Source organism: Esox lucius, chromosome 16 (assembly GCF_011004845.1).
Source record: "Esox lucius isolate fEsoLuc1 chromosome 16, fEsoLuc1.pri, whole genome shotgun sequence".
NCBI classification, from domain to species: Eukaryota; Metazoa; Chordata; class Actinopteri; order Esociformes; family Esocidae; genus Esox; species Esox lucius.
Genome location: NC_047584.1, coordinates 1,040,843 through 1,062,363, shown reverse-complemented (window position 1 = coordinate 1,062,363; position 21,521 = coordinate 1,040,843). Strand labels below are relative to the sequence as shown.

General features: G+C 40.3%; 1 protein-coding gene across 2 annotated transcripts in view; it reads right to left on the bottom strand.

Moving 5' to 3' along the window:
- The window catches only part of tbc1d4 (TBC1 domain family, member 4), a 153,237-nt gene that overhangs the window by 99,031 nt on the left and 32,685 nt on the right, over positions 1-21,521 (bottom strand). For both annotated transcript variants that reach the window (XM_013132835.4, XM_013132836.4), the window contains exons 2-4: positions 18,141-18,269; positions 17,790-18,021; positions 15,652-15,899 (exon numbers count right to left, since the gene is read on the bottom strand). In XM_013132835.4, the coding sequence (XP_012988289.2) occupies positions 15,652-15,899; positions 17,790-18,021; positions 18,141-18,269 (609 nt within the window). The remainder of the gene's footprint in view (positions 1-15,651; positions 15,900-17,789; positions 18,022-18,140; positions 18,270-21,521) is intronic.

The following is a 21,521-nucleotide window of genomic DNA, read 5'->3' as shown; positions in this document are numbered from 1 at the left end:
TAGGTGAGAGTAGGAACGTAGATTGATTGGTAAATCAAGAGCTTCGCCTTGCAGCTCAGCTCTTTCTTCACCACGACAGACCGATACCTTGACCACATTACTGCAGAAGCTGCACCGATCCGTCTGTCAATCTCCCGTTCCATCCTTCCCTCACTCGAGAACAAGACCCCTAGATACTTAAACTCCTCCACTTGAGTCAGGCATTCTCCACCAACCTGAAGTGGGCAAGCCACCCTTTTCTGACTGAGGACCATGGCCTCGGATTTGGAGGTACTGATTCTCATCCTTCATCTTTCATATTGCCTGTTAAAATCTCCAGTTTAGAATGAGTGGAATTAAACACGAGCCATGTTTGGTAAACACATTTTTGGGCCTTCAAGTCTTGGTATTGTTAATCAGCTTTAATTACCTGTATACGCTTGTTAATCCTATTTGTATTTAGACCAAGTGAACAGCATTTGTGTCAGTTGGACTGTGCGGTTGTGATCTTACACAACCTGAGCAGATACTTTGTGTATTAGTGTAATATTTAAAGAAATGTTTAGGCTTGTTCTAAAGTGTTATTAACAATTCTGACTATGCATACAGCTGAACCTTGGTACAACATTCTTTATTCCAACAGATTGAGGACAGCCCGGTGATGATACAGAGTACAGACACCCTACCTTGTGGCTGCACAGCATGAGGGGATTTTTGTTTCATTGTTTTCTTTCATGCTTGAAAGCTGAAGGTAATATTGTCAACCCATCAAAAACTGCGCTGTATGTAAATATATGTTTGAGTTAGAATATTTTAACCTGAATAGTGTATCGCTGTTTATACTTTAAGCTAGAGAAATGGCGATAGATAATGCTAACAACAGACCAGACAAGGAACAGCCCACAACCTCTACACATAATCAATCGCTTACACCCCAAAATACAAATGAACCAACCATTACTTTGTTACACAGCGATGCACACAATAATCCTCAGATACAAGGCTTGTTAACCGAGCTTAGTAGCCCCCATTTTTCACACGATCTAGTGGACTCTCCTTCGAGCTCTCTGATGCAAACTCAATGCAGTGATGGCGATGTTAGAGTTATACAACATGATGCGTTTGACAATGTTGAATTATGACAGTTGATACATTTACAAAATACTGGTGAAGTTGGTGATTTTGGCACATTCTACGCAAGTATTATGGCAGGCTTGGATACTTTGATTGTTAGAGCTTCAGACTTTGTACACGGGCCTGGGGTCATCTGAAGATTGAGTTGATTGGTGAATCTCAGATAGACCCCGTACATGTGACCATGAGAGCAAATGAATATAATGAACACACGTTTGGTAATTTACTTGAAAGTGTTATGCAGAGTAATGCCGAGATTATGATTGATGAATCACTAGAACTGGTGGTACAAATTGTCAAAAACCGTGAGGGTGGTGCCCCACGACGTAAAGCACAAACACTGTTGATAGAGCAGATTATCAATAAAAAAATAAGGCATTTATATGTGGCTGTGAATAATGATTCTACTTGTTTTTCTGTTTGTTTGATGGGTAAGTTGAACCCACAGTACACATATCCTGAGGCCCTGGTTAGTGGTCGTGAGTTACATACGGGCGCTGGTTTAGCTTTAGATGATTGTGTGGCATTCACAGATATTGTTCGGTTTGAAAAAATGACAGGGTGTAAAATTGTTGTCTTTCACCGAACACGGAACGGTCACTTTACCAAGTTTCAAAACAGCGAGGACACCCACCCTAGAACTGTCTTTATGTACTTACACGATAACCACTTCTATGGCATCATGAATCTGAAGGGTTTTCTGGGTGTGTCTTATGTCTCTGACTGGTGCTATAGCGGTTTCAACACCCGTGGTGATCATGGTTGTAAATATAGCTGTAGTGTCTGTCTTCATGAAGATTGTCATACCCAACCCCGTAACACAAAGCAGTGCCCAAACTGATTTTTGTTATAGTCAGCATAAACGCACCACAAAAGTGTGGATCGTTGGGTTAGCAGGTGTGACCAGAAGAAATATTGTGTCGATTGCGGCCGTTATTATAATGTTAGTATTACCAACTATAAAGCGCACAGGTGCATGGTTAACATGTGCCCCAATTGTAACGTGGCTCTGACGGATGAAATTAATCATCAGTGTTTTATAAAACCCTCCAAGCCCGAGGACCCCAGTGAGCGCTACATATTTTATGATTGAGACAATTGCCAATCCGGTGAATGGTGTACACACTGCAGATTTTGTGTGCGCAATAAACTTTGATAACAAGACGTGGTGTTCAGCCGGAGATGGTTGTGTCGCTGCTTTTTTCCAAAACGTTTAGGCAACCGAAATATAATGACTACACATTTATAGCACACAACTCAATGTTTCGATGGTTACATCTTGATGCAATGCCTTGCTAACAATGGTTTTGGCACAACACTTATTGCTAATGGTAGCAAGCTCATGATTTTTACAGACAGCCCATTCAATCAGAGATACATTGATAGTCATTGCTCCTACCTATGAAGCTGTCAGCCTTGCCACGTGCTATGGGATTTTAAGGATTTGAAAAAAGGCTACTTTCCTTAAAAGTTTAACATCAAGGAGAATGAGAACTATGTTGGCCCCCATCCGGAACCGCATTACTATGGTGTGAATACCATAATGGCTAAAGAAAAAGATGAGTTTTTGCAATGGTACGCAACTGTTTCCGCAGACCCCTTTGTGTTGCAGGATGAAATAAAGGCTTACTGCGTGAATGATGTGGTCATCTTGAGAGAGGGTTGCATGTGCTACAGACTCGAGTTCCTGGAGTGTGGTGGTGTTGACCCATTCCGGTCAATTACGATTGCTTCGGCTTGCATGAAAGTCTTTTGCAACAGATTCCTCACCAAGGACAACATTGCATTGGTCCCCTCAGACAACTACAACCGTTGTCAGAAGACATTCTCAAACAGCTCAATCCAATGGCTTGAATATGTTGTCTCAGATGAGAATATATCAATACTGCACGCCCTGAACAAGGGTGAAGTGAAAGTCGGTGCCTACTGCGTTGATGGATATGCTGAACGCGATGGGTTGAGCACGGTCTATGAATTTCTATGTTGTTTCTGGCACAATCACCCAAAGTGTCATTGTTCAACAAGCATCAATCCAGTGACAAAGATTCAGTACAGGTTGATGCACAAGCAATGTTTGACAAAGCTAGAGGCTTTGAAAGAACAACACAACGTACATGTTCAACACATATGGGAGTGTGAGTGGAATCAGCTTAAAAACACATCCGCAGATGTCAAAGCTTTCTTGAAGACCTTTGATGCTCCAGAGTGCATTGACCCTCGGGATGCTCTTTTTGGCGGTCGTACTAATGCAATTCATCTGAAGTTTACGGCTCGAGAAGGGGAGACTATTCAGTATAACGATGTCTGTTGTCTTTACCCATTCTGCAACAAGACAAAGACTTATCCGATTGGGCATCCAGACAACCTTTCGAGATTTCAAACCACTAGACACCTATTTTGGTATTGTTAAGGCTACGGTGTGTCCACCGAAAGGCCTTTTTCACCCTGTTTTAACACACAGGGACGGCGGTAAGCTGTTATTTCCCTTGTGTAGATTATGTGCATAGTCTGAAAACCAGGTAACTAATTGTTCACATACTGATTCAAAAAGATCTTTAACCGGTACCTGGGTTTCTATTGAGCTGGATAAGGCTGTTGAGAAAGGTAATCGCATTATGGAAAATTTGAAGTCTGGGATTTCACCAGGACATCAGATGATCTTTTTGCAGATTACATGAGAACAATCCTGAACCACAAGCAGGAAGATAGCGGCTTCCCGCCATCTGTGGTTGACGATGAGGCTAAAGACCAGTATATCCGTGAATATCATGAAAAGGAGGGTGTGCAGCTTGACAAGGAAAACATTGTTGTAAACAGTGCTAGGCGATCTTTAGATATATTGACAATGAATAGTCTTTGGGGTAAGATGGGTGAGCGGACTAACCTTACGAACATAATGTTAATCACAGATCCGGAAGAGTTTAGCCACTACCTTTTTTCCAGTGAAATAGATGTTGGTTATTTCTCGTTCATCTCAGACACTGTTCTGATGGTACAGTGGCGTTACACAAAATAGACACCAATCAAACCACGTAACGGCAAAAATGTTATTGCCGCGTTCACAACCGCTTATGCTAGACACAAGTTGTATTCACTCTTGGAAAAGTTGGATAGACGTGTACTCTACACAGACACTGATTCCGTCATCTTTGTCACACACCTTGGGGATTGGGTGCCCCCACTGGGGCCATTCTTAGGTGACTTGACCGATGAGTTACCGGATGGTGACAGCATCGCTCAATTTGTTAGTGGCAGGCCAAAGACATACGGTTACAAAACCGTTAAAGGTCTGACCTGTCTCAAAGCAAAAGGCATTACGCTCAACAGCTTCAACACAACCATTGGAGACGCTAACACAACTGGTTGATAACTTTGTACGGGGCGAGGGTGGTGATGATCACGTCCTTGCTAATGTAGACAATTGCTAGAGATAGAAGAACATTCACATTGAAAAACCGAGTAGTGTCTAAGCATTTCAGAGTTGTGTACAACAAGCGTGTACTGCTCCCTGATTACAGCACAAGGCCTTATGGGTACTAAACCACAGTCTAGGATGGATAGTGGTTCTGACCCATGACTACAACACCCGTTCAGCTGTGTCATTAGTGGCCCCAGTAACTCTGGTAAAACATATTTTGTGAAGATGTTGTTGTATAATGCCGACGTTGTTTTCTCCAAAGAAATTCTAAATATCGTCTGGGTTTATTCATGTTGGCAACCGCTGTATGACGAAATGTTGAAGGTGAGGGAGATAGAAGGTCTACCAACATCACTGTGTGATGGCAATCTGCTACCGATTCAGAAAAACAACCTTTTAATTATTGATGATTTAATGAAAAGTGCATCAGAGAGTTTGGAGATGGAGAGAGTTTTTACACAATATTCACAACACCGTAACCTGAGTGCAATTTACCTTGTCCAAAACATGTTTGTTAAAGGCAAATCTAGTAGAACTATTAATTTGAACACAAACTACCTATTCTTGTTTAAAAACCCCCGCGACAATAAGCAGATTAGCATTTTAGGCAGACAGATATACCCAGGTCTTTCTCGATTGTTCATGGAGAGTTTTAAAGATGCAACACAACCGCCTTTTGGTTATTTACTTATTGACTTTAAAGCTACAACACCAGAAGACTACCGTCTGAGAACAGGGTTATTTTCAGGGGATTGGCCTGTCGTGTACGTTCCTAAGAAAGTTTGATCATGTCTAAACGCATTCGTAGAAATGTAACACTTTTGAAGATGATATTTAAGGCACCGGCAAGTCAACAAAAAGTTATTTTAGAATCAGCATCCACCGACCTCATTCTATCACTCTGTGAAATAGAACTTTATCTAAGGCGCAGAAATACGCCCTTAACAGAATCGCAGCTCCGAAAAGTAAAGAGACAAAAAGAAAAAATTATATACATGTCCAGAAAGAACACTTCAGTCGCAAGGAAAAGAAAAACCAACCAATCTGGAGGTTTTCTATTGCCGTTACTAAGCGTTGCATTTCCCTACTTAACCAGTCTAATTGCATTGAGACAGGGTTAAATAACATGGAGCATGCTCAGAAAATGTTTCTGGTGCCACAACACCAGTTAGAAACTGCGAGAATCCAAAACGACTAGCACCGATGTAAGACAATCTGTTGAAAACTATTTGGACTCATCGATTCGCAATATACTGTTGAAGCCTGATATGGATTTACATGAGAAAGCTAAAAGATACTCAGCCATTTTACAAAGATTTTTGACTGTTGTGCTACAGGGGGATCTTAATACAAACACACTGACTTTAAGTCTACCCGGGTTGAGACTGGGTCTGATGTATTAAATGTGAATGAGAATAAGCAAACTGTTGACCGAAATGTTGACCTTGTTGATGACATTTTGGATAATGTGCCTGCGAGGCGTAGAAAGAATTCTGAATATATTCTTAATAGAACGCACAGGTCTAAAGATTTGACTTCATGGAATTAAAATTGTGAATTCATTTTCAAAGGAGAGATAATCAGGGGCTCCCACCTGTTGGATCTTGTTAAAAGTGTGAAAGCAACCAATAAAACTCCTTTTTAATGTGTTTTTATTTTATGCTTTTTTATCATTTGTGATCCATTGTCAAAGTGTATGTTTTACCTTGAATAAATGTTTATGAAAAATGTTTTACTATGTAAGTCATTGATGTGGTTTTACAAATGGTTTTATTTTTGAAAAATAAAGTTGACAAACACGTGATTTGCTTTTCGATTTCTTCAACAACCATGGCACAAATTAAACGTTTCACAAGATTGTGCATGTTGTATGCAATTAAACATTTGCTTATCACGCTTACTCTGGTACATCTTAGCTACAAACATTGTGACTAGGGCATAATTTTCTCATAAATCATCAACATAATAAGACATAACATCTTTATGACTCAGACCTTTTGTCATTAGATAGTGAAAGAACACACAATGTTGTCCACACGTGGTTGAAACCAGGTCCTGTACTTGTTTTGAACTGTATTCCACATTCTCACAGGTTTTCAGAAAGGCATTAATTGACTTGGGAAAATATCTAAAATCCAGGGGGTCTCCAAAACTGTCATAAAACCTTCCAATGCCATCATCCGTTATTTAAATAGCCAGCCAGTGCTCCCCGGGTTGATTGCTTGGTTGTGTATTAACAATCATCATAGATGCAACATCTCAGACTGGCCCCCTAGGTAGTTGGTCGCTTGCCAGCACACCATAGAAATGGGTCCTAGATGAAAATTGGTTCACCACACTGGTCAACACTGCGTATTCATTTCCACACCGTTTTCCTAATAGTAGTCAACCATGACTTGTCGCCGGTTTGACACTTCGATAATTGAGTCAAAGATTGAATAAACAACCAAATTAATTGTGTGGGGTAGTGGTTGTCGGAACCTCATCTCAAGTCGTACATTCCCTGACTTGATCAAGGATAGGTGCTGGCCACATTCCTCGTCTGGCGCGCAGTTGAATGCATAAAGGGCATAGCCGTGTGAGAGGTCCGACCTGTCTATAGCCAAGGCTTGGTCCTTTAGGTGTTTTCCTGAAGATAAGGCCAATTGGTAAAATTCATACACTGCTGACCTTGTTGTGTAATTAGGTTGGAATGGTTTGCTAGGAAATTGCCATGAACTCCAAATTATAATGTTTGAAAATAAATGGATTTTTTGTGTAACTTCCGGTAAAACTATCATTGTCCACCAATCCGATTACAATACATTTTGGTAGAGGTCCTAAAAATAGGTTTTCCTGGTTGCAAATGCGACCCCCAGCCGGTAAACTAAATGTCTTCATCAATTGGGTACTAGGCATTAGTTGAGAGTAACGCTTGAGCGTGTTCAAGTTTCACGGCTGGCGATACAGACACTATCTTGACAAATAGTGATGCTGATAATATATGCAAACGATAACGCACATCCCCGACCCCCATAAGGCAGAACTCATCTTTACTGCGTACCAACCTAACCTTTATATCAACGCCATTTAACGTGACTCTCTCTTGAAAGAAGATATCGCTATGAACAGGGCCAAGCATTTCAAATGTTGTACTATCCGCTGAATAGGCAGCCCTTTTTATAAGTCCATCATTCTAGCCTGCAGGGTCCGTAAAATCCATGTGACCTGCGGCATCCTTGTTAAACAAACCAGCTGAAAACTGTGTCTTTAGTGTATCACATCCATAACTCAGAATGCTCTCTCTAACGGCTCTGTAGGGGTATGTGTTGCTACTCTGACTAATTAAACAATCACCCAAGGAGACATCCACGTGTGAAAATAGGGTGGCTATGGGATAGTTGATAACCCCAACATGTGCTCTGGCATCAATATTAGTTCCGTCCGGATTAGTGACTTTTACACGTAGGTACAACAAAGTATTGTTTAGATCAACGTAATCTTCGCCATTCCAGGCAATAAAGAACTCCAGAGGGGCTGCGTCTGATATTGCTGATAGGGTCGGTATTTCAATGTATGTATTTTTTTCAATAGATGTGTGTGAAAGGAACTGTGAATAAATCCAACTCTGTTTTCATACCAGACATACGGTGTAGGAGTGCCATCTTTGCCGTGTTCCCTTTGAGTGTCCTCTTTTAACCTTGGCTCTTGTTTTTGTCTCATTCTTGCGTTTTTAACTCTTGGGTAGGCTCCTCATACCAGGTGGTCTCTTTCTAACACCGAGTCATAACCATCAATCAAGAACCATCCTGCTGTTTTGTTTGTCGTGACATAACACTGTTGACAACATCGCTAACTATATTCCTAGCCGCATTCTTCAGATGTGGTTTTGCTATTGAGAACCCTCGCTTCAACAAAGGTATTGCCATCCGGAAAAGCCCTCGGAAAATGTCCCCTAGACTAGCCCCATACATTGCAGCGCTACCATGATACCCCGGTAAACCGTTAACGGCCTGTGTTGTGTAGTATTCCACATAACTTCGAGGATCATCGTAGAGTTTCTGAGGCTGCATCTTAAATTCTAAAAGATTATTTGACAGGTCTGAAGTGTAATTTTGCAATCACTTTCCCCACTACAAATGAAACCATCTGGTTTTGATCAATTTTACTTCAATACAGACCTCATCAAACTGGTTCTTACTAAGAGGTACGTAGTGTGATTTGTCGTAAGTCACTGTGACAACTTTTTTCCCAGCAATATGTACAGTTCGCAGCAGTGGGACATGACTGTCACCAACACGTTGATAATCAATTATATCTGTGTAAATGTATAGGGTGTTAAACCCAGCCAGAATATCTGTGGGGAATGTCCCGTACCATGGGGCGTACCACCACTCGCCTGGTTTTAAGCCCAATATCTGTTCCAGTTTTGCACTAAATTTCAAACTAAACTGGGGCTCACCTATTAGAAACATTCTATTTTTAAATTAATCGTACCCCGCCCATACACCATGTGGTTTAATATAACTGTTGATCTCTGTCACTAGTTTTAATATGCTGCTGTAATAACCAGTGTTGAGTTCATATTTCAAAGTTGTCGTTATTCGAGTCATGTAGTTCAAATGCGTTTTCACCCCATGTACAAGTCTTCCACGTACGCGGGTATTGGAATACTATCAAAGATACTTCCCAGTCACCTTTCAAATCTATAACTTTGGCAAATTGTGTGGTATAGGACAAACTCGTATTGCTTGGATAGACATGTCTCAATGAGTTACTGGGCAGCGTTATGTAGAAGCCACCGTCACCCATGCTGATCGCAGTCAATGTAAATGACCTAGAAACTGGAGTTTTATCCAGTTTCTCGGACAACCACTTGTTTTCCGATGGTATCCAGCTGTTGAATTTCTCAGGCCAACCAAGCCATTTCACAAGACACATTTTCTTCCCTTTCTGTACTTTCTCATCCAAAACTGCTTCCACTTTAAAAGTTTTATCCTTAGCCACGATTATTTTCAGCAATTCCTGTTCATAAAAGGTCCCAACTATCACATCATCATCGTAATATTTTATTCTATATGCAGGAGGTACCCGTGGAATGCATACTGTTATTGTAAAATATTCATCTGTGTACCCTTTTTTATAGCCTTTTGTAAACGCACCTCTCAGCTTTGAGAGTCTCACAGTATCCCCAACCTGGAACTTGTAGCTTTGATTACCATTTCTTTTTAAGGTTGTACCATACAGGTTCTTGAGAACAAATCTAACATTTTCTTCACAAATGTCAGCCGGCTTCATCTTAATAGACCGATGGTAGCTATGGTTGTATCCGTGAACTAAATCTTGAATAACCTCAACATAGCGATGAGTGTTGGCAGCTGTGAGATACCTCCACATTCGTGATTTAATTGTTTTATTAAATCTCTCAACGATACTTGCTTTGACATTTCCTGTAGCAAAATGTTTTGTGTTGTACTTCTTCATTAACATTTCAAAATGTGAATTAAACTCCTTCCCCTTGTCCGTTTGTACTTTTTGCGGTGTTCTTCCTTCTTTTAATGTCTTCAAATGCTCGCTTTACCTTAATAGCACTTTTATTTCTCAGCACGTGAATCCATGCGTATTTGCTTAATACATCTATGCATGTTAACATACATTTCATGTTATCGTTTTCCACACTGTATGCACTCATGTCAACCAAATCCAGCTGAAATTGTGAATTTATATCATGAACAATAACTCTATTTCTTTTAAAATGTATAGCTACAGGCCTGTGTAGCGTGTATGCATCCTGTGCGAGCAGCCAGTCATCGGCCTTGCCATTTTTGAGGATCTCACCGGTTTTCTCCAAGTATGCTCTTTTCAAATCATCTCTACCCACATAAGCACCAGGGTTTGCCGGGTCATAGTAAATACTTTTCATAACCTGTTCAGACATCGTAGAGTGTTCGAGCAATAAGGAGAATTAATACATGTTTAACACAGTTTTATGAGTTTTCGAAATTACACAACCAAGATATTCAGAAAAGTTACACAAACATTCGGATTTCTCATAGTCTTTGTTCATATACATGTTAACATGAGAACTGAAGTTACCCTGGCCTTAGACAACAGACTCTTTGCTTTCGACGCACCATGAAGCCACTGCGTCGCAAACAGCATCCTCATTCAATTTTGTCCATGTATTCATCCCTGTTCTCATTCAGTCTCTGTGTGATGTTTGGTTCCAACTTGAGCTCATGCAGAAAGTTCTCAGCAGCCTCGTGAACATCAGTCATGCGTTCAAAGCCTTGACCAACACATGTTTCAGTCGTGGTGTTAAAACTGTCTCCACAATGTCATCATAATGGGTCTCAAAAAAATAATCAGGTGGTTTGAGACAAGATTGTCTTGTCTGGCTCGGGTGGTCCACTTCACATCCGATGCATGCTTTGTGTAGAATAGCCCCAACAACGTTTTCCAGAATCATACCCATTGTTGCTTTGATGATGTTTAAAACTTTTGGTACAAGGAGTTTGTCCATTTTGTGATAACTCTTGTTAGCATTTGAAATGTATGACAGATTAAGAGGACCTAGCTGATCACCAATCCGGTAATTCCAGTGGTAGTTTTTTGCTGGGTATGCTGGTGGAATCAAGCTGTCGGGGTCAGGGGTTCCGTAGAAGGCTTCAGTGTTGTCATCCCAGGTGTCACACAGCCAGCCCTCGGCCTTGGGTTCTTCAATCACCGCTTGGTTGTAATCTTGAGACATGTTTCGTAAATTCTTCCGACTGCTTGATAGTCACTGGCTGTCTGTCTGTTTTTATGCTGTGTTGAGGATGGTGTTAACGTAAGGCGGGGCTTCAGGGTCTTACGTAAGTAAAACTGTCTGTAGTCACAATCGACTCAGCTGACATTTTCCCGAAATAGTTCCAATCCAACAGAGTCATACGCTTTCACCCCCTCGATAACTTTAAACAGTACATCTACAGTATTTTGTGGGCCTTGTTTCAGGCCCAAATAAAACACTTTTCGAAAGGTTCCCCATAATCCGGCATTAAAAACCATTTGATCAGTCACACCGGCCTTAAACACATGGCCTTCGGGTAATTCATAAAATGCCACCTCCAGAAGCTCTGGGTTGAAAATGTATCCACCGATCCGACCATTGGCCAATACCCATTCCTGTGCCAACATATCCTGGTGTAGTTGATGGATTCGGGTTTAACTCCGCATCGGTTTCTTCGGGGCAGGCATGTTGATTGCATCTCTGCGGTCTATTTGTAATTTCTTACCAAATCGCTGAGTGGCGTTTAAGATGTTAGCTTTCACCAGTGTTTCACCCAAAACATTGATCGCAGCACAATCCTCCATGTTTTGTATTGTGTAGGTCAGTTTGCTCAGGCAAGACTGAATGACCATCACTGATGTCTGCGTGATTTAAAAACGCACACCACGCCAATCAACCCATAAAAGATGAAAGGTTAATAACCACCGGTTGTAGGCCATCTGTTGCACCACTTGTCAGAAGATTAAACACCGGGGTTTTAGATCTGAAGAACACCATTTGTTGAACTCCAAACAACTTACTGCTGACACAACAATTATTTATTGCCTGGGAATTTAACATTCCGTAACCCTGAGGGCCATTTGTTAATCAACATAACCACCTGTTATAACACTAGTCTGTTTTGCTCATCAGATGTTGTAAAACATCAAACACGGACACATCAATGTAAATCATGAATCACAAAGTCACCGGACATGCATACGTCACTCCTGAACTCCCACCCGAACATACGTCATACAGGAAGTCCCACCCTAACATACGTCATAGAGGAAGTCCCACCCTACAAACCGGATGTCCCGCCCACCTGTCACATCAATATGGAAGCCCCGCCCTCCAGGGCCACAAATCACCATTCTGACACATTATACCCTACATTAACTACTAACAGGGTTGTATTAAATGAAGGGGTTACAATAACTGCAGCACAGATTTCAGTAAAATATTTGTTTTATGATACCATTTTTTTACTTCAATTAACGGTTAGATTTTTGTTAAAATCTGGAATGAAAAGACATTAACAATGAAGAAAAATTTTACTAAGGGTGCCAATATTGGTGGATGGCACTGTACATACAGGGTTCTAAATTCAATGCTTTTTAAAGACCTCAACAAATACAATTTAGGACCCAGAAAACAACAACATTTCGATGATAGAGAAAGAGACCTATTGAGTCTGACTTTAGTAGACCTTTTTTGAAACAGTGTATCAACACTATACGCGTTACAATCAGCATCGCATCAACCTGACATTTTACCTGCTACACAGAGAGCATGGAAAAGAACTGAAGAACGTTCTTTTTTTAAATAAAGGGTAAATTAAATATGTTCACGTTTTTCACAGTTATCAATCTCCTTCACGGTAATGTACTTATATGGGTGAATTGGGATATACAAACCCGATTCCAAAAAAGTTGGGACACTGAACAATTGTGAATAAAAACAGAATGCAATGATGTGGAAGTTTCAAATTTCAATATTGTATTCAGAATACAACATAGATGAAATATCAAATGTTTAAACTGCGAAAATGTATCACTTTAAGGGAAAAATAAGTTGATTTTAAATTTCATGCCATCAACACATCTCAAAAAAGTTAGGACAAGGCTATGTTTACCACTGTGTGGCATCCCCTCTTCTTTTTATAACAGACTGAAAACGTCTGGGGACTGAGGAGACAAGTTGCTCAAGTTTATGAATAGGAATGTTGTCCCATTCTTGTCTCATACAGGCTTCTAGTTGCTCAACTGTCTTAGGTCTTCTTTGTCGCACCTTCATCTTCATGATGCGCCAAATGTTTTCTATGGGTGAAAGATCTGGACTGCAGGCTGGCCATTTCAGTACCCGGATCCTTCTTCTATGCAGCCATGACATTGTAATTGATGCAGTATGTGGTCTGGCATTGTCATGTTGGAAAATGCAAGGTCTTCCCTGAAAGAGACGACGTCTGGATGGGAGCATATGTTGTTCTAGAACTTGGATATAACTGTCAGCATTGATGGTGCCTTTCCAGATGTGTAGGCTGCCCATGCCACACACTCATGCAACCCCATACCATCAGAGATGCAGGCTTCTGAACTGAGAGCTGATAACAACTTGGGTTGTCCTTGTCCTCTTTAGTCCGGATGACATGGCGTCCCAGTTTTCCAAAATGAACTTCACATTTTGATTCGTCTGACCACAGAACACTTTTCCACTTTGCCACAGTCCATTTTAAATGATCCTTGGCCCAGAGAAAACGCCTGCGCTTCTGGATCCTTTTTAGATACGGCTTCTTTTTTTACCTATGGAGTTTTAGCCAGCAACGGCGAATGGCATGGTGGATTGTGTTCACTGACAATGTTTTATGGAAGTATTCCTGAGCTCATGTTGTGATTTCCATTACAGTATCATTCCTGTATGTGATGCAGTGCCGTCTGAGGGCCCGAAGATCACGGGCATCCAGTATGGTTTTCCGTCCTTGACCCTTGACACACAGAGATTGTTCCAGATTCTCTGACTCATTGGATGATATTATGCACTGGAGATGATGATAACTTCAAACTCTTTGCAATCTCTATGAAACTCCTTTCTGATATTGCTCCACTATTTTTTGCCACAGCATTGGGGGAATTGGTGATCCTCTGCCCATCTTGACTACTGAGAGACACTGCCTCTCTGAGAGGCTCTTTTTATACCCAATCATGTTGCCAATTGACATAATAAGTTGCAAATTGGTCCTCCAGCTGTTCCTTATCTGTACATTTAACTTTTCCGGCCTCTTATTGCTACCTGTCCCAACTTTTTTGGAATGTGTAGCTCTCATCCAAAATGAGCCAATATTTGGCATGACATTACAAAATGTCTCACTTTCAGCATATGTTATCTATATTCTATTGTGAATTAAATATAAGTTTGAGATTTGTCAATTATTTCATTCCTTTTTTACTTTGTACAGTGTCCCAACTTTTTTGGAATCGGGTTTGTATAACAACCTATACATCTCCACTTAAATTATCAGTCATTCGCCATACAACATATACCATAGCAAGGTTGGTGGGTCAGCTGACCTGTGGCGTCTTCCAAAAAAAATGTCAGTCCAGAAAATATGCTGACAAAAGTAATTCCAGAAGCCCAAAGAGCTGAAAGAAACATACGCTGTAAATCTGTAATTTGTCCCTACATAATAGGCTGACCATAGGTGAGAGTAGGAACGTAGATTGACCGGTAAATCGAGAGCTTCGCCTTGCGGCTCAGCTCTTTCTTCACCACGACAGACCGATACATCGACCGCATTACTGCAGAAGCTGCACCGATCCGTATGTCAATCTCCCGTTCCATCCTTCCCTCACTCGTGAACAAGACCCCTAGATACTTAAACTCCTCCACTTGAGGCAGGCACTCTCCATGACCGAAAGGACAAGATCCCGGATACAGGCGGCCGAAATGAGCTTTCTCCGCAGGGTGGCTGGGCGATCCCTTAGAGATAGGGTGAGAAGCTCGGTCACCCGGGAGGAGCTCAGAGTAGAGCCGCTGCTCCTCCACATCGAGAGGGGTCAGCTGAGGTGGCTTAGGCATCTGTTCCGGATGCCTCCGGAACGCCTTCCTGGGAAGGTGTTCCGGTCCCGTCCCACCGGGAAGAGACCCCGGGGAAGACCTAGGACACGCTGGAGGGACTATGTCTCCCGGCTGGCCTGGGAACGCCTCGGTGTCCCCCCGGAAGAGCTGGAGGAAGTGTCTGGGGAGAGGGAAGTCTGGGCATCCCTGCTTAGACTGCTGCCCCCGCGACCCGGCCCGGGATAAGCGGAAGATGATGCTATGCTATGCTATGCTATAATAGGCTGATATGAGTTACTATTATTTGTATGAATTTATTGAGCCAATACTATTTATACAATAAACAGTTTCACACAAATTCAAACTTCATTCCATCACTCTGCTCAGAATTGTCTTCGCATGTGAGCATGTTACCCCACGTTCTAAAAGTTTTTGATAAAGCTAACAGACCCTCAAAGACTCCTCCCTTTCCCAAACCCCATCTCTCCCTCTGGCAAGATGCCATCTACCTGTGATAAACTGAAAATATAGACAGTTTAATATTGTCATTGATTCCTACCTGGAAGAGCATTGTTCGGTTTTTGTCAGCGTCCGAGGGCTGAACGTGGTTGGGGGCGCTGGCATGGCGTCGGCGTGGAGGGGCAGCTTTGAGCGCTCCTTCTCGAGACTTCCGCTGGAGACTCCCTGCCAAGCTGCTGCAGCGCGCCCGGAACTCCTGCTGTTCCTCAAAACCAGAGTCCTCTAGGATGCATTCTGGGAAAGCTGCACGTAAACTGCTCAGGCTGGGGCTGTTGGACACAACCATCACTGGGGGGAATAAATTAATACACATCTTTGATTAAAATCTCAGAAATGTCCTCAACGCCAAGTTCATACTATATAGAGCATTCCTTAAGAATTTTGATAGTTACAGTGAAGCTTTGTTGTATTGGCTCTGCACTCCAGGCAACTGGATTTGAAATGAAACCATAACAGAGGTTAAAGTACAGACTGCCAGCTATAGGTTATTAACAACTATGTAGAGAATTCAGCCCTTTTTAAAAACATAGTACGCTCCATAGGAGAGAACCGAAGTCATAGGAAAAATTAACATGATCTTAAATAATGTTTTCATATTTATAGTGCTTGGTTACAAATCCTTTTCATTTGATGATGACCTTAATTCTGGTGATGCACCACAGCAATCTTCAGTTGATATTTGTTATGGGGCATTTTTGCCTTCAGTCTCGCATTGAGCAAGTGAAATGCATGCTTGTATTCAGGTCATGTCAGACTGACGTGGCCAGGCTAGAACATCTCATGTTTTCACCCTGAAATCCTTTGTGGTTGCTTTAGTAGCATGTTTGTAGGTTCAGCTGCTAAGTAAGAGTTGTCCAATCTTGTCCAGTTTTTAGATATTTGGTCGCATCTCAGCAGACAAGGTATTTCTGTACACTTTAGAATTTATCCTACTGCTGCCATCAGAAGTTACATAATGAAAGAAGACAAGTGAGATAGGCCCAATGGCAGCCATGAATTCCCAAAACATAACATCCCCTAAACCTTATTTCATGTTGTTACGCCAGTTCCTTTTTTTTCCCTCCACAATTTCTGCTTGTCATATTTTTGATACATTTTAATTTGTCTAATTTCTCCATAGCACCTTGATCAAAAACCTCTCAGGCTCTTTTGTATTTTGAAGGCCTTTTTTTCAGTGTTTTTGCACAATGCAGTCCAGTCTTCACCAGTTCAGCTAGTAAAGTATTCCACGAATAGTATTGCCTGACACATTGGCATCCATCATCTGATGTGTTGTTAATAAGGCTCATATTTTTTTATTCATTATAGTCAGCATAATTTTTTCATTTTTTCATCCTCAATCTATCAGCATTCTATATTTGCCATTTGCTGTGAAAACCAGTACTTTCTCGTTAATGTACAATACAGATAATATACTCAACCAAATTTTTTGCACACCTTTGCTTCTGCTCCGAATTATTTTATCTGTATCTTAATGCCCAGCTAAACTTCAATGACAATTCTTTAGTTTGCGTGTGGACAGAAACCAGCAAATTACTCTAAATGCAAATTAAAAACCTAGAATAAAAAATAAACATTGACAGCTTTCTTGTGCTTGTACTACTGATGAAAAATAACCTGCTTAACGTGAGACTGCTGTGAAGCTAATTGTCCAAATAATTTTGGTACCCATAAATCAGGGGACTATATAGAAAACATGCAGTTATTCTTAAATCAAGATGAAATAAAATATGTCAATGTGTACTTAATCTGCATTGTCACTGTATCATTTCAAATCCAAAGTGATAGCGTACAGAGACAAAATAACAAAGCTTGTGTCACTGTCTAAATACTTATAGACTGCAATGTCTTCGCATATTAATGTGGAAAGTTGTCTGGAATATTCTGTTTTACCAAAATTAAGATTAAAGTATGTTTCACAAAAAAGATCACAAGTGTTGTTTATTTACAAACATTAACATTTATAATTTATGTATTTTTTCCAGAGCAATTTACTGTACTGATTGCATTCATTTTCACTCTGTCACTCATTGCAATCAAAGCCATAATCCTGCCGTTGTAAGAACCATGTTCTACTAACTGAGATACACTGGGCCATTATGTTCCATGTTCTCCATATGAGCAACAAGATACTAACATCAAGAATTGCTAGATCTCTTTACTGCCACAGCTACTTACTTCCACCATTAGTGACTTTCTCCAGCCCCTCAGTTTGATCTAGACCCTCAATGAGGGTACTTGTTGAAAGGGGGTCCACATCATCCCCCATGATGAACTCCATGGGGACATTCCCTGTGGACCCCTGGTCATTGAGAATGTGAAGGCGTTTTCGTTCTAACTCATGCTGGTGAAACTTGTCAATGCAGTCATCAATGATGGTGGAGGATGCCTTCTTGTTGGCAACGGTCACCTTTTGAGTTATCAAGGTAATTCATAATTGATTTAATGACTGGGACAAGATTAAGAGGTTTTATAGCCACACTGAAGTATAAAATTAATATGAAACCAAAACTAAAAAAGGTTCTGTACCTTGCCACAGTAAAGCACCTCAAACTTCTGGGAGTTATAGAAGGCCTCATCTGTATCCTGCTTGGGCTTGGAATTTTCCTTTAGGGCAGACTTCGACACAGCCCGGATACTACTGATCACCTCTGGTACCTTAGAGAAGACAGAGAGAGCCAGAGAAACACAGACGGACAATAAGGAGTAGGACATAGGAATAAGGATGAGAGGAAGGAATAAATAACAACAGTGGTGAGAGGAAAGAAGACAGAATAACTCCTTGGCCAGGGATTGCAGGGTCATTGGTTTAAATCCCTCAGCAAGGCAAAATGACTAACAGGCTAAATACAACCCTGTTTCTATTAAAGTTTGGATGTTGTGAAAAATGGAAATAAAAACAGAATGCAGAGATGTGCAAATCATTTAAACCTTAATACTCAATATAAAATAGTACAAAGATAAAATATAAAATGTTGAAACTGAGACATTGCTGTTTCTTGAAAAATATATGCCCACTTTGAAATTGATGCCAGCAACGTTTTGAAAAAGTAACTTGACTGGGTTGTAAAAGATCATTCCATAGAGGATTATTGGGAGGGGTTCACCGCTCTGTGAAAAACTGCACAGGTTCATATCGCAACATTTTAAGAATAACGTTTCACCGTAAAATTACGATGACTGTCATCCAGATATTTTTTTTAAACTCGCCTGCCTTCACATTCTGAAACGAAAAATGTGATAAAGGAGACCCCAAACATTTGAGCAGCTGAAATCCTACATCAAAACAAGAATAGGAAAACATTTCACTTGCAAAACTACAGCAATTGGTCTCCTCAGTTGCCAAATGTTTACAGTGCTGTTAAAAGAAGAGGTGATGCAACACAGTGGTAAACATGCCCTTGTCCCAACTTTTTTTAAAACATGTTGCTGGCATCAAATTCAAAATGGGCATATATCTTCTCAGAAACAATAAACATTTCTCATTTTCAATATTTGATGTCTTTGTATTACGGTCTATTCAATATAGGAATTAAATGATTTGCACATTGTATTTGGAAACAGGGTTCTAACTCAAATGGAAAAATTTTAAACATATCCTTAATCCTGTTCCCCAATTAATTTGACAGTTCCCTAAAGGCACCCAGCGTGTGCTTCCAAACCCCTGGACACCACAGAACACCACAGTCCACCACAGAGTTGTCGTCTATTCTGCACATTCCTAACAAATTGCATATGATGTATTAAGAAAATAGTTTTTTATAGCAAAATATCCCAGAGTGAGACATTGAGGGTGAACGTGGTCAGAATAATATTAATCCCATGCAGAAAGGTTAGGTTTACGGTTAGAAAGATTGGGTAAGAACCTGTGGTGCTAGTTGGGTAAAAACAAGACAAGCTTTACTGTGATACTGCCAGCATATTTTACATAAATCGAATAGCCTACAAAGTGGGTTCATCATTTTGGTGCGTTATTACATTAAGGTGATTTAGCAGATACTCTTAACGATTTACAGCATTAACTGCATACATTGTCATACTGGCTCCTAGTTTGTAGGAAAGTTTGGTAATTATTTTGTTATGAAGGGTAAAAAAACTAAGTGGAATGCGTTTACAAAAACATAAAGGCGGTCTTTGAAACATTGTTCACGCGAGAACAGCTACTGTACCTTCAACCATATCTCGTTCCTACGAGAAAAGTAGTGATATTTGAAATTTACTGTATTCCACCACACACACACACAAACACACACCTTGGTAGTCACATGGCTTAAAAATACAAGAATTTCATCCATTGGCCTACAATGGGAAAATGGTTGAATCTGGTAGAAAAGTTTGTGCGCACATGTGCCTGTGTGTGTGTGGTGGAATACAGTCAACATTTCAAATATCACTACTTTTCTTCAAAATGAAATGCTTACATTACAGAATACATGGTTTTATACTCTAATGGCAGTGATATATATATATATTTTTTTATGGATAGTCAATGGGACATTTTTGTCCACGAAGGTGTCCAGAGGGAGTATCTGTCACTACATAAAATATACTAATGCAATTAAATACATTTTGTTGCTAATGTTTGACATATCCAAGACTCTATTCACCACCAAAGCCCCATGCCCCTACTATTTATTATATGGAAAATATTATTTTTTTAATGTTTTTTTGTAATAAATGGAGGTAATTCAAACAATCAAACTGGCATTTAAAGGGTTAAAATCCTGAAATCATTTGAATGTTTGGTTGTTTTGAGCAGGTTAAGTTGTTTAAGATATTTATGGGAAAAAAAGCTGGAAAAAAAGTATAAATATTTGATGTCAGTTTATTGTACGTGTACATTTTTGTTCACAAAGGTGTCCAAAGGGTAGTAAATTTGAGGGGCGCACAAGGGATATATTTGATACAATGTCCACCAGCATCTTTTTCGTATGATGGAGTTGCTACCTTAGTTAATAATGCTAGCTTTGGTGACAGTCAGACCCAGTACAGACTGACGCTCAAAACACCTTAGCTAACTAAAATGTCACAACCATGACTTGGCTGTCAAATAAACTTTACATTATTCACAGGTCTGTTGTTTTAGAATTTGGTCGTTTATGTCTGTATCAGGCCATAGGCCTGAAAGTTGACTTATAAATAATACTTGTGCGATTGATATTGGATTTTGACAACATTCAGGTCCGTCCATCTTCACAAAGTTTAGCCGAAAAAGATGGGACATGTAAACTCATTTTCATTTCTCAAAATCAGAATCTAATTATTCTCATTTAAGAAAAACTAAACTTGAAAAATGAAAGATGATTTTGAACTTACTGAGTCTGGCTTTAATGTTTGTTTATTGCATTAATGCATTAACCTCACGATAGTTAGGTGTGCTTGGTTAAAGCTATGTTAAACACAATGGCAGAGCTACATGATTTGTAGTAAACATAGGATGCTATGGCTACATAGAGGTCGGCCTTGTTTTGGTAAATTTTTCAGAAGTGTTAAAAGAACTTTATGGAATAACCGAACAATGTTTGGGTCTGTATGCTATAGCTATTGTGACCACAGATGGACTGAATATTAAACAAAAGGCCTATTTGTCTTGCTCATGAAAAAAGCAGGGCTGTACAAACTATTTACAATATCAAGGTGTGTCTTGTGGAGACAATCCAAATATGCCGTTGGCTGGTGACAAATTTAGGCCTGGTGCCAGGAAAAAGGTATTTCACAGATGCTGCATAAACAGGCCAACTTTATACACAAGGCCTGGAAAATGTCTTCTTCCTCGGGTCTACTGTTTAAGCTAGATGTAAGAAATTCTAATGTTAATGCACTTTTATCAGTTTTTCACTTAGTATTTTAACAGCCCAGGTAAAAGAGAACCAAAACGGTGAAATAAGATCTTGATAAATACAAAACGGA